A 12,977-nucleotide genomic window follows, 5' to 3' on the forward strand; every position below is an offset into this window, starting at 1 on the left:
ACATATATAATGGATATATATTTTTAAATATATTGATTATATATACAGTATGTATTCAGTTATTTATATACAAATGGATATACATATTTATGATATATTAAAATCACATTATTATTATTTTATTATTATTAATATTATCACAAGAAGAGCCCCATTTGTGGTGAATTATTAGATATTATATATATATAAAAATATATGCAACTGAAGTGACATTAATTGCTTCATGGCAAGGAGTGTAGTGGTATGTCTTTGCATTTGTTTGTGTAGTCTTCGATCACAGTAGGTGTTTTATGGGTTCCCGGATTCCTGAGTAAAGACCTAAACCAGCTGTCACTGATTGTAGATGGGTTTGTCGCTAAAATGGAGCCGTGTGTGATCAGGGAGGTCCGGACAGTAATATAGCTCTTGCCCAAAGCTTGGCTGCTTCTGTCAGAAGCTGTTATTGTCTTCTAGTTGGTTGTGAATGCTTTGTTTTGTGTTAGATTTGTGGTGGGTGTCCAAAATATGTGGCTGTTAGTGCTCATCCATAAGCTGAACATCTTTCATCTGTGACTGTAAGAAGGCCAGTGATGGAAATAAATCGCTCTCGGGGGAACAGGTGTTGTCAGTTATGCATCAGCGTTAGATGTCCTAGTTTAAGCAGTGGGGATTTGTATCTCCCCCTCATGTCCTGTGTTAGGACGCCCATTATGAGGATATCTGTATTTTTTGTACTAGTGGCAGGTTATGTAAACCACCAGCTATCATATGTTAACCCAATGCAAGTCTTTAATACTTTGTATGCTAATTCTCCTTACATACTGCAATGACTCGCACCTTAAGAAAGAAAGCTAAGAAACTTCAGTTTAATCTTTTTGCATGATGAAGTGTGCTGTATTGCACCAATTTATTGAGCAACTCACAAAGATGATTAAGCTGTATAACTATTGCATTTATGATTGCATTGATAATATCTATCTATTAAAATGTAATATTTCCTTAATACTGGATGTTACATATCATGCCCTAAGGAAGGAGTAAAAAATGTCAGGGCAGAAGGTTAAAATTAGATGTGATGCGAAAGCTCCAAAAGAGAACTGTTACACAACTGTACTTTTTGGTACAGTAAGTCATCTCTCAGGATCACTTTAAGGGGCTTTAAGGAACCGATTTTATTTAAACAGAGCAGTGAGCATTGGCAGATGGACAGAAAAATAAACTATGTGTGAGATTGAAGGCGTGAGAGACAGAAAGAAAGTCCCCTGTGGTTGCCTGGGATCTGCTTGTATTATACAGACTCTAGTATCTGATTAAACAGAATTGCCACACGATTATGGCCGATGTTCATTGTTTCTGGAATTGAATGGCAATGTCACCATATAATGGCATCAAACATGTATTACAGTGACATTCCCACCGGAGCATCCTGAGGTTAAATGCCTTTCAAGGGCACAATGGCCACATGACCTTCTGCTTGCCATTGCTGAGCCTTAAAGGAGCAGTCAACCCAAAATGTACACTTCTGTTGTTCTTGTTATAAAGAATATTTGTAAGGAATATTTAGTCTTTCAAGCTCCATTCAAGGGACCATGTCTTTCAAGCTCCAAAAACGATATAAAAAAATAAAAATAAAAAAGCATAATAATAATAAAAAAAAACTGGAGTAATGCCTGCTGAATATTCAGCTTTGCCATCACAGGAATAAATCACATAATGTTTTTTTTTTTTTTTTTTTTTTTTTTTTACTTAGAATATATTACAGTATTAGTGTTTTACAGTACTTGATCAAATAAATGTAGCCTTGGTGAGCATAAGAAACTTCTTACAAAAACATTAACTCCAAACTTTTGAATAAAATTGTAGCACTTACATTATAAGAGTTGGTAAAGTGCCCGTGCACTTAAGCAACCTCACAAAGATGATGTCCATTTAACATCTTAGAGTAATTTATTAAACAACAGTACTAAAGAGCATTTCTATTATCGACAAAGATAAGTGCAGTCTCATAGTGGATATCTTATGTTGCTCTGGATTCCACTATTTAGTGTTGTACTGTGTTACAGCATCCGGAGAGTTTAAATGAAGACTAACAGGAATCTGGACCTGACATTATCACAGTCTCCATGTGCTGCTCACACAGTGAGACTCCACCAATCTCAGCAGACACCTACTGTGATCACATTTGCACCGACTGTTTAACAGCTGTAATCATATCCTGCTCTAAACACTGTACTCCAGGAGTGCCGTAATCAGTGTAAGATTAGACCGTCTGGATTGGAGATGGACAATGCTGTGGAGGTCAATGTAAGTGTGTTAGGTGTGTGCTGGACACTGATGATCAGCTGGCAGCGACGGTTCAGTGGTTCTAAAGGAACACTCTCTTAAAGTTAAAGTATGAAGACACTAAAAATGTAATAACACTGATAAATGTAAATGTGAGCAAATATCAGAATGAATACAGATTTTCATTCTGTACATGTCATGATAATTAATTGACTTAAATAATTATTTCGAATTTAAGATAATTAATTTTAATTGATATCATTTTTTTATCATGTTAATCAAACAAAACTGTATAGAAATTTAATAAAGTTCATTTGTATTAATTCATTTATTAATTTATTTTGTTAATGAAAATCCTAATGTACAACAATAAAATAGATAAATAAATAAAACAAATGTGGATATATAAATATAATAGACAAAATAGTATATAATAATAATATAATAATTTTTTTTATTAATGGAATTTATATCTGAAGTTTATAATATTTTAAGTTTCATTTCAACCAACATTTTCATTTTAATATCAGTGGATCCCAATGAACAAAAGTATGCGCAAATAATGCTTAAAAACATATGATTTAAAAAATGGCAAATGTATTATAATATATAGTTTAAAGGGATAGTTCATCCAAATAATTTGTAACTAATTACTCACCCTCATGCCATTCTAAATACCTAAGACACAAATTAATATATTTTTGATGAAATCTGAGAGCTTTCTGACTGAATGACAGAATTTTCATTTTTGGGTGAACTATTCTTTTAACAAGCATGTCTTGCTGATCAAGCAGTCTATAATGGATCTACTGACCAACTGTCAAGACCTCATCACCACTGAGCATTAGCAGACAGGATGGCTATTTTGCTGATTAGACCTATTTAAACAACCTAGAAAGGCTTGGGGAGACAGAAGATGGCTATAAATAATTTAAGACAGGTTAAAAACAGAGGCCTAGAAACAGGCAGACCATTGAGGAGCTAGGTCTTTGTATTTTATGCAGATGTTCAGCAGAATCAGCAGTCTGTAGTCTTTACAGGTGTTTATCGATATTTCAGATATCGGCAGGAAAACAGTGCAAGAGCAGGTGTCATTATTCACGCTGATCGCACTGCAATGTGTTTCTGAAACCCGTCAATTTTTACAAAGCTCATTGCTCTGAAAAGCAAAGTGGGCTCTGATTGGCCAGATTTCCACTGTGTTGTGATTGGCCGAATGCCTCATGTGTGTTATGCCCCTTAACACTGTCATGCCGTTGAGACAAAACCCATCTCAAAAAGTGACTAAAGCATTTTGATAAGTTGCTGTTTATTTAGTTTAAAATAATTCAAGTACTCATTTATGAGCTGGCAAGCTCACATGATGCAATTGGAGATCATTGGAAATGTTAGTTTAGGATTTTACAAACAATGTTTAAACGGGAAATTATTTGGGATAGCAACTGATAGTTTAATGAACTTAAAATAATAAAAAGCACTATTGTGAGCACCATTTAAAAAACAAAACACCAATATTATAGGAGTACCTGCTCAAGTTTACTTTTTGAAATTTGATATGTTGCTGATTAAATTTAAAAAGTCTTCCACAGTACAAGTATTTTTAATGGTGCATTGCACATTGTTAAATTAATTGATATCATAGTATAATATTTTTGTCTGAACCTGTTTAAGGCAAACAAAAACCATTGAATGCATTTCTAAGAATGTTTATATGAGGTAAAAATAAACCATGTTCAGTTTTTATATATTGTGATGGACTTATCTTTTTTGCTATTAAGGTTATGCTATAATTTTAGTAATAAATTAGTCATTTCTGCATAACAGATTGTCTGTTAATGGTACAGAAGTTGATGTAAACCTTCAGTAAATTTTCACTTTTAGAGTTGAAGGAAATGTCAGAAAAACGTACAGGTAATTGTCCTGGTAACATTCATACTTTTATTTATTTTTTACAGTGTAGCACTGTCATGGTCCTTCTGAAGGCCGTGACGCAGGTTTTGTGCATGCACGGGTCTGGCACTGTGGATAACTGACGTGTGTGTGAGAAAAGGTGTGTCTGAATGTGTGTGTGTGTGTGCGCGTGTCAGAAAGAGGATGAGACGGTGGGGGAGGGTGAAGAGAATGTGAATTGCTAAATCCGGGCAAGGGCACACAAGGACATAATGTATGAATGATGTCTCTCACTGGTTTAATATTTAAAGCTCAAATCAGTTACATTGAGAAGATGAGGAAATGACAATTGCATGAGCAAAAGAGAAACTGCAGCGCAGTCCACATGTCATCCCAGTTTTTAGAATGGATGTGGAGAAAATTCTTATTGCAAAAAAAAAAAACTGGCTTTGTCATTAGATCCTAGTCGCCTGGGGAAATATCACTGCTGTTTGCCATTTATCTTTGACCATTGTGTTATCAATTGAATCGCTCATTGTGGATTCATTTTAGAGATTAGATAACGTGTGAGAACAACAGGACAATTGTTAGACCACAGTGACTAAAATGATATCACATATTGGGCGATGTATCAAAGAGCCCTTGTTTCTATGGAAAGTCTCTACCCTGGAGCTCAGTGTTTTTCACAGATCTTTGCCATTTCCCAAGAGGCCAGATTGTATATGTCAGCGCTATACAGTTTAAGACTGCTGGCTGGCATGGAAACGTTGTCCCCAGCTGCTTGTTTTCATGTAGAAAGCCTGAAACAGCTCTCAAAAGGCTTTTTCTTCTTTATGTTTGTGCGTCTCATTGCACCACAGCGGAGCAAACAACACCAAGGTCACGGGTTCAATTCCCAGGAAATCATGAACTGATCAAATGTTTCCTTGAATGCAAAATTGCTATGGGTAAAAGTATTTGCAAAAGTGTAGGTCTCTCACATTTCCGTCCAAAATATATCATGAAGGAGTTGTTAAATGCGCTTAAGTCAACTCTTTAATGCATTAATTTAGTCTCAGGATAAAGCGGCCATTGTGCAGTCTAATCTGGAATAAATTGCATAATGTAATCTCTGTAAAAAGGGGTTATATAATAACTCCCTTCTGCTGCAGGGACACTGACAGAAGTGTAGAGGGGAATTTTTGACAGGTCTGAGGTCAGCTTATTGTGCATATACTGTCCCTCCTGTGCTTTTAAAGGGCAATGTCTCCTTCCATCCCACACCTTATAGTTTTCTTTGATGCATTTGCCTATTTCGATTCCTAAGAATCCCCAGATCTTTTTTGCTGTCATCTAAAGCCAGCATGAAATCAAAAATTCACCTTTCATCTGTTTGTAAATGCATGTCATACTTAAACCTCTACCTTTTTTTTTGCAATCGACTGCAAGCACACATTCACTATTGAGTGTAATGCTCAAACCTCAAAATCTAATCATCAACCAATGCAAAGTCCTCATTCTACATTTTTCTTTTCCTATAAGCGCTACACTTGTATGCACGTCAAAAGAAAGAAAACATTCTATTGCGCAGTTAATCAGAAAAAACAATAATAGGTTAAAAACTCTTATAAATGGCCAAGTAACAGGGAATGTTCTAATGTTTTTTCTGAAACATTTTAATTGGATTCTTTAACTATTTTTAAATGTTACTACTTTCAGAATGCCCAGAAAACATTCAAAACTAACTTTTTCATAATGCCAAATTCAAATTGGCTTTGCTTGTTGTGAAGAGTGTGTCAATATGTGTTTATACCTTCCTCCCCTTTCCTCTGAATCTGTAGGATATCTATGATAATTGTCTTTCCTCCCCAATCTATCCTTTTCTTCCTCTCCGCAGCCAATCAGAAGCCAATAAATCAATAATCTGTCAATGATGATCAGTGATGTGATGGATGTAACACTGAAAACGTTTAACTCTGTCTCCCTCTTTCTCTCTCTTTTTTTTCTTCCTCTCTTGTATTCCAGTTTATGTGGCTAAAATTTTTTACTCTTTTTCTCCTCCCTCCTTTCCTCTCAGCCATCATAAGCAAATTGTAAATGTTGTTTTCCTGAATATAACAGTGTGAAGAGATGCCCATTAAAAAAATTTTAATCGCAGAAAGTCTGGCAGGACGACTAGTTAATATTGTAAATCTGTAGCTGTGATTGATGTGTGTGCAATGTTTCCTGTCCCTCATCTCATTGCACATATATAAATACTTCTCCAGAGGTCAGAATTACAAAAAGAGCATTGGTTGAGAGCGATGCAGATGTCTCTGTGGAAACTGCAGGGTGAAGTGTGAGAGAGAGATACTTGGAATATCAGGTGTGTTATTTTTTGCTAGTTTCTGCGACTTCCTGGCATATATAGTGACTTGCATCTATATATGAAAATAGATTAATGACTCGAAAAAAGGATCGTAACTCACCGCTAACAATTTATTTCCCCTCAAAACTTTTTTTTTCCTGTTAGGACAAAAAAAAGAAGCAAATACTGTGCTCTGAGATCACAGATAATTTGAACTATTTTAATGCACAGTCAGTTTTCATGAGTGGAAATAAAGCTTGCAAGAAATTGCTCTGCATTGAACTAAAAAAGCCAGCATGCATAATTCCCAAAAAATGGGAACGCATGCAAAAAATTATTGAAAAGAGAAGATTTAGACATACTAATGCCTGTCAGTAAAAAAAAAAACAAAAAAAACGCTGGCATTATTAAGACTTAATAAAGTGTTTTATGAGGTCAAGCAGATGTGTCTGTGTTTCTGTCACTTAATGTTTTGTTCTTTCTGTAGCTTGGTTCTGCAATGGGGCATGTGTGGAGGTGGACTCCGACACAGAGGCAGTGTTGGGTCAAGGCTTCAAATTAGGCTGCATCTCCTGCAAGATGAGAGGAGAAGTACCGGCCTCTGCTACAGTGGACTGGTGGTTCATGGCCAAAGGCGAGAGTGAATTTACACACGTGAGTATGTGACCAAAGACCAGGCATTACAGCATGAGCTGCACACCATGCATTGCCTAAATTAATTGCATTGTGCAGTTGCTTTTTCAAACCCCTTTTTTTTTCAAGAGCTATAGTACACTAGTGTGCCTGAGTGAAATGCACAAAAAAAAAAAAAAAAAATACAAATATATAAATTCTAATACCCAAAGCAGATCTGAAGCTGTTGCATTTTTAATGCAAAGCCAAGATCATGCATTTTCACCATTTTCAGCAAGGAACATTTCTGAGCAGAATCTGCTGACACTTTACGAGAAAGACAGTTTAAATCCTTTGCCATAAAACAATTAGATGCTACTTATACAATTGCTTAATATAAACAGTTTCATTAAAAATGTGAGATTATTGGCATATTAAAAGTAATGCAAAGCAAATAAATAAAGATAACTGGACTACATATTACAAGAAAATACAATTTCAGTCTTTTGTTTTTGTAAATATTTGTGGAATTTACTAGCAATTTACTGTGTGAAAATGATTTAAATTATCATAACTTATATATACTGCAAGTAAATCCTACACCAAAGTGAGGTTTCAGAAAAGATCATAACTCGCTTTTTTATTGATTATCTTTACTATATTAATATATTGTTTTTATTATTTTTTTCATTTAAAATATTATATAAAAATATATATTTTACTTTACATGACTTTGTAAAAGCTTGTCCACGACCATTAAAGGAAAAGTTTTACCAAAATAAAAATTCTATAATCATTTACTTGTATGAGTTTCTTTTTCTGTTGAACACAAAAGAAGATTTTTTTTTATTTAAATATATTGGTAACAGACAGTGGACAAATATCTGTGATTGTATTTCACAGTAGAAAGAAAGTTTGAAACAACTTGCAGGTGTGTAAATGGCAGAATTTCCATTTCTAGGTAATCTATCCGTTTAACCCAATGGAGCTCTTCTGAAGTGTAGAGTACAATATTAGTGATGGGAATTTCAAGCAATTTTACTAACTCTTTGATCTTTGAATCTCGTTCATCAAAATGAACAAGTTATTTCATTCATTTCAGCAGCAGAATATAATTAAAATGTTAAATGTTAATTTCGAGTCTCTCTTGAGTCTGTGGGTTCCATGCTCATAGTCTTACAAAAACCCCAAACTTTATGTTTTATGAACTGTATGTAGTTAAGTATACGCGGTCAATGAACGAATCCCTCATTGAGACAACTTGATGTTCATAATAAGGTTATTTCAAATTGAATGAAACATCACTATAAAACAGACAAATACAACAGTCAACCACTGACCTTGTGCCTTTTTAACAGCTGTTTTTAGAGACACAAAATACTGGAGAATTTAAAAATGGCTGTTTTGGATGCTGAATAGATCCTGTGTCCTTCACACTGGTTATTTGTCCTGGCAGTCTCACAAGCTAATAAGAGCTCTTTTCTCTTACAATTTAGATTTACAGTTATGCAGACTTGACAGGCTACATAATGGACGACCGCTTCGATGAACGCCTAGCCTGGAACGGCAGTAAAAAAACTGAAGATGTGCAGGACGGCTCAATTTACATCCTTAACGTCACCTTCAACGACACCGGCACCTATCGATGTTTCTTCGACCGCACCCTTGTATTCCCCAATTACGAGTACCGCACCAATGCCACCAAGTTTATCTCCATCAACGTAGTAGGCAAAGGTATGTTCATTAAAACAGACAGGAAATTTATACGAGAGGAAACGAATGCAAGCAGACACAAATGAAAGTAAGGATGTGACAGCATAATTAGCCTGACAAGATAATCAAGGAACTCAAGGGTGTGTCCATAAAGAAAGATGAGTCATCACTAAATAGAAATGCCTTTGAAATATCAAAAGCAAGGACACTGTCATTGCCTTTACACAGTCATGAAGGCAGAGTGTTGTGATAGCAGCAGCATTAGTCTTTGACTCCCCAATGCTTATCTGTTTGAAAACTAATGCATCATTTATTTGCCCAGAGTTATTTACATTATTTATTAATTTATTGCAATATTTCTATTGTAAATTGATTCAACATTATACTTTTTACCCCCTTGAGCTTTTTCTCAAGATAAAACTTGATAAAAAAGATAAAGCAAGAAAAAAAAATGACAAAAAAAAACCTACATATGCTCAGAAAAATAGAAAATGTACAGGACAACAGAATAAATAAATAGTAAATTACAAAAAAAAATTATAAAAAAAATCTATAAAATAAAGTCCTATTAGTCAAGTAATCAGCAGTGTTGTTATGGTTAAATAAAACAAAAACTAAGTCTATTAAATATAATATTTGATAATTGAAATAAAGCTAAAATACAATAAAATATAATTATTAAATGAAAAATGAAACAAAATTAGCCATGGCAACTAACTAATATGAAATATGTTCTAAATAAAGTACTAAAACTATGAAAACTTTAATAAATATAAACTAAATCTAAATAGAAATATTATTTATATATATATATATATATATATATATATAAACTAAGAGAAATTGCAAAAACTATTTTAGAACGAGTTTTAAAGCCAGTGATCACAAGCAAATTCATTTTGCAACATAACTAATTTGTGTTTTATAGGGCAAAATCTAGATTACGTAGAGTATTTTGGACAAACACTTTCCCTTTTTAATACAATGTAAAATAGACAGACAATCATCAAATCAAATTGTAATTTTTCACAATCAGCTTCTGAGGAATCTGACAGGTCACATGTCCATGTAAGAGCATGTCTGTCCACTCGGACGAAGCCATCGTGTCATATATGCTGACAGGGATTGTTCAACTAGAAGTGTCTTTAACTTCCTGTCAGAGGCTGAGTCAGGCCCACATCAGCACTGATGTAAATGATGAGATCTGGCAGTACTGAAGTATAATACTGACAGTGCTGAAACCTGCACAAATACAGTACGTCTAGATACTTCACAAGCATTTTTGATCAAAAAAAAAAATCTAAAGTAATCAGATTAGGAGTTGATTATATATAAAACTGTGAAAGTTTTATAGAAAAACCTAATATAGATTTCTGAACTGAATTTGAATTTTGTTCTCACTCACTCCCAGCTACACGAGGCATGGCGTCCATCTTATCCGAGATCATGATGTACGTGTCCATTATTGGTCTGCAGTTGTGGCTGTTGGTGGAGATGGTCTACTGTTACAGGAAGATTGCAGCAGCTGGAGAGGAAGCTCTGAGAGAGAGCGAGTGAGTGATGTCTTCACATTTCCATTTTCCACAGACTTCATTTCTCTTAATAACAAACACCTGTCTGCCTTATTAGGGACCTTTAGGGATGTACTATTAAAACAGGAAATATGGACGAAACATATTTAAGGGGGTATTTGTATACCACGCTAAACAGACAAGAGTTTATGTGGTAAAAATTCATTTTGCTAACTTTGCATATAGCTTATAAATAAAAGTTGTTAATTGGCATCAATGGTTCAATGAAGAGCATTTATCATCCGTGGAGGCTTTCCATTCCATAAAAGATTCTTCATAATGGAAAAATGCTCTTTAGTTTTTTTAAATGTTCCTCACACACCTAAAAAAAAAAAAAAAAAGTTATTTTTAGAATGTTTCTCTGAAAGGTGCTTCTGTGGCAATGCTGAGAAAACCATTGTTTTTAAAGGAAACGTTCACCCAAAAATGAAAACTTACTGAAAATGTACTGATGAGTTTCTTCATCGAAACAGATTTGGAGATTTTTAGCATTACATCACTTACTCACCAATGGATCCTCTGTAGTGAATGGGTGCCGTCAGAATGAGAGGCCAAACAGCTGATAAAAACATCACAATAATCCACAAGACTCCAGTCCATTAATTAAAATCTTGTGAAGTGAAAAGCTTGTTTCGGCTAATAACCATTCACCATGGTAAAAAAAAAAAAAAGTTTACTTTTCCACCTCTAGTTTCACTGCTTTTCTTCCTTCAAAACTATATTTCCCTTAATCTTAAATGGATCTATAATTTTCTGCAAGCAGCTGTTCTCAAAACCTTTCAAGTTCTCATTGCTGTTCTTTTTTTCATTGCCTTTTCTGTCCCTTCTGCCTTTCTTTCCCTCCATCCGTTCTCTTAGGGCGGAATATTTAGCTATAACCTCGGAGAGCAAAGATAATTGTGCAGGTGTAACGGTGGCAGAATAACGCAGGTGGGTTAGTTAAATGTAACTATTATGGTCACACACAGAGTTTTCTGAATTACATGTCATCTTAATAATCTACCTTTTGTTTCATTTCAGGTCCAAAAAAAGTCTCAAGCCAAAAGCTTGATGCTCGGTCCATCACAGCATCACCAATGGCCTCCTCCGTCACCCTCACCGGCTCTCTGTGAACGCACAGGGCTGCTGTTTTGACCTCTGTGTACGACTGTGACAGACCCACCGTTCTAAACCATCGGGGAAACACACAGTCACACATTACATAAAGGGAAATGTTTTGTTTTAAGGCTCTAGATGACAACTTTGAGGTTAACGAATTATTGATGCATTCATTGGTTCAAGCATGAAGCTGTAACACTGAACAGAACATCACTTGTACATACGTGTTTGATCTTTTAACATCTCTTTGCTGTTTCCACATCATGAAAACTCCGCTGTGCATGCGATAAAACTGTCACAACAGTATATCTACTGAGCTAGAGGTCATCACAACATATTGAAATGTGTATAATAATCACTAGCATATTTACTGAGCCAGACACACACACACAAACACACACAAAAAAAATACCTTAAGAACTGTCAAATAGATTGTGAAAACGTATCTATTTATCTTATTATTTAAAGATCAAACTACATATTAAGAAATAGAATATATAAAATATAAAATTAGTTATAGCTTATATATTAGGAGTGTAACGGCACACATATTTGTAACGAAAATTCTTAAAAATAAGAGTTTCAAAGGAGCTATACTGTCAGGTGTGTTGTTCATTAAAGCACTGTTTTTATATATATATATATATATATATATATATATATATATATATATATATATAAAGAGAGCTTTAATTTAAGTAAAATTGCTCTTGACATCATGTCTTCAAAACTGAGGTACATACCGAACCGTGATATTTGTGTGCCGTTACACCTCTAACATATAGAGAAATCGTAACATCTCGTGTTTGGCTGCTGGAGACTGTGATTAGCCTTACATAGCGAATGCAGACAACTATTAACGCACATTTACAAGAAGAGCTTCCTGTCTGAAAACTGCACTGGTCACATACAGAGGATCTGAACCAGAACTAACTCTCTAACCAGAAATTTTCTCACTGATAAGTAGGCTAACAGCTCACTCAAATTGTCATTGCATCTACAAAACATCACGACCAGCTCCCTATATTTAGGGTATACCTACTTGGTATTAAATATGAAAGATTTTTAGCATTATATAGCAAAAAATATCTGTTCTGAAAAAAAGAAAGAAAAAAAGACAGCGTATAAAGCTATTCAAATCATTCTCTTAAAAGAAACAACACAGAAGCAAATGAATGTCACATATATGTTAATATCATATGCGTCAGAAAAGTGCATTGTTGTGTGAGATTCAAAGCCTCCGAAACTATTGTGAGAAGTATATTATTAACAATGTGCCGTAGAGGATCATTTCTCATGTTTGCCTCACAGTTCCTCCCCTGTTCTTTTCGTCTTTGCTGACAAGATAATCAAGGGCTGCATGAAATCGATTGAGAATGACTTCAAGTTTAAAGTGTGCCTCCTGTAGGAACGATGTGTAAGCCTCTGGCTCTTCGTGTCTGATCATTTCTAAAGATCCGGAACGAGAAAGCAGGAATCAGTTGTGTTCAATCACAAGCTTCCAG

General features: G+C 34.7%; 2 protein-coding genes across 5 annotated transcripts in view; both read left to right on the forward strand.

Annotated features, from left to right (window-relative positions):
• The window catches only part of scn1ba (sodium channel, voltage-gated, type I, beta a), a 28,903-nt gene extending 16,805 nt beyond the window's left edge, over positions 1–12,098 (forward strand). For 2 of the 4 annotated variants that reach the window (XM_026228127.1, XM_026228128.1), the window contains exons 3-7: positions 6,966–7,132; positions 8,587–8,824; positions 10,215–10,356; positions 11,233–11,304; positions 11,395–12,098. In XM_026228127.1, the coding sequence (XP_026083912.1) occupies positions 6,966–7,132; positions 8,587–8,824; positions 10,215–10,356; positions 11,233–11,299 (614 nt within the window). In that variant the 3' untranslated portion in view covers positions 11,300–11,304; positions 11,395–12,098. Of the gene's footprint in view, positions 1–2,974; positions 6,497–6,965; positions 7,133–8,586; positions 8,825–10,214; positions 10,357–11,232; positions 11,305–11,394 lie in introns of those variants that run through there. The other 2 variants (XM_026228130.1, XM_026228129.1) reach the window with 2 other exon arrangements.
• The window catches only part of LOC113059477 (collagen alpha-6(VI) chain-like), a 1,020,620-nt gene that overhangs the window by 522,649 nt on the left and 484,994 nt on the right, over positions 1–12,977 (forward strand).

The sequence above is a fragment of the Carassius auratus genome, chromosome 41 (genome assembly GCF_003368295.1).
Source record: "Carassius auratus strain Wakin chromosome 41, ASM336829v1, whole genome shotgun sequence".
Classification (NCBI taxonomy): Eukaryota; Metazoa; Chordata; class Actinopteri; order Cypriniformes; family Cyprinidae; genus Carassius; species Carassius auratus.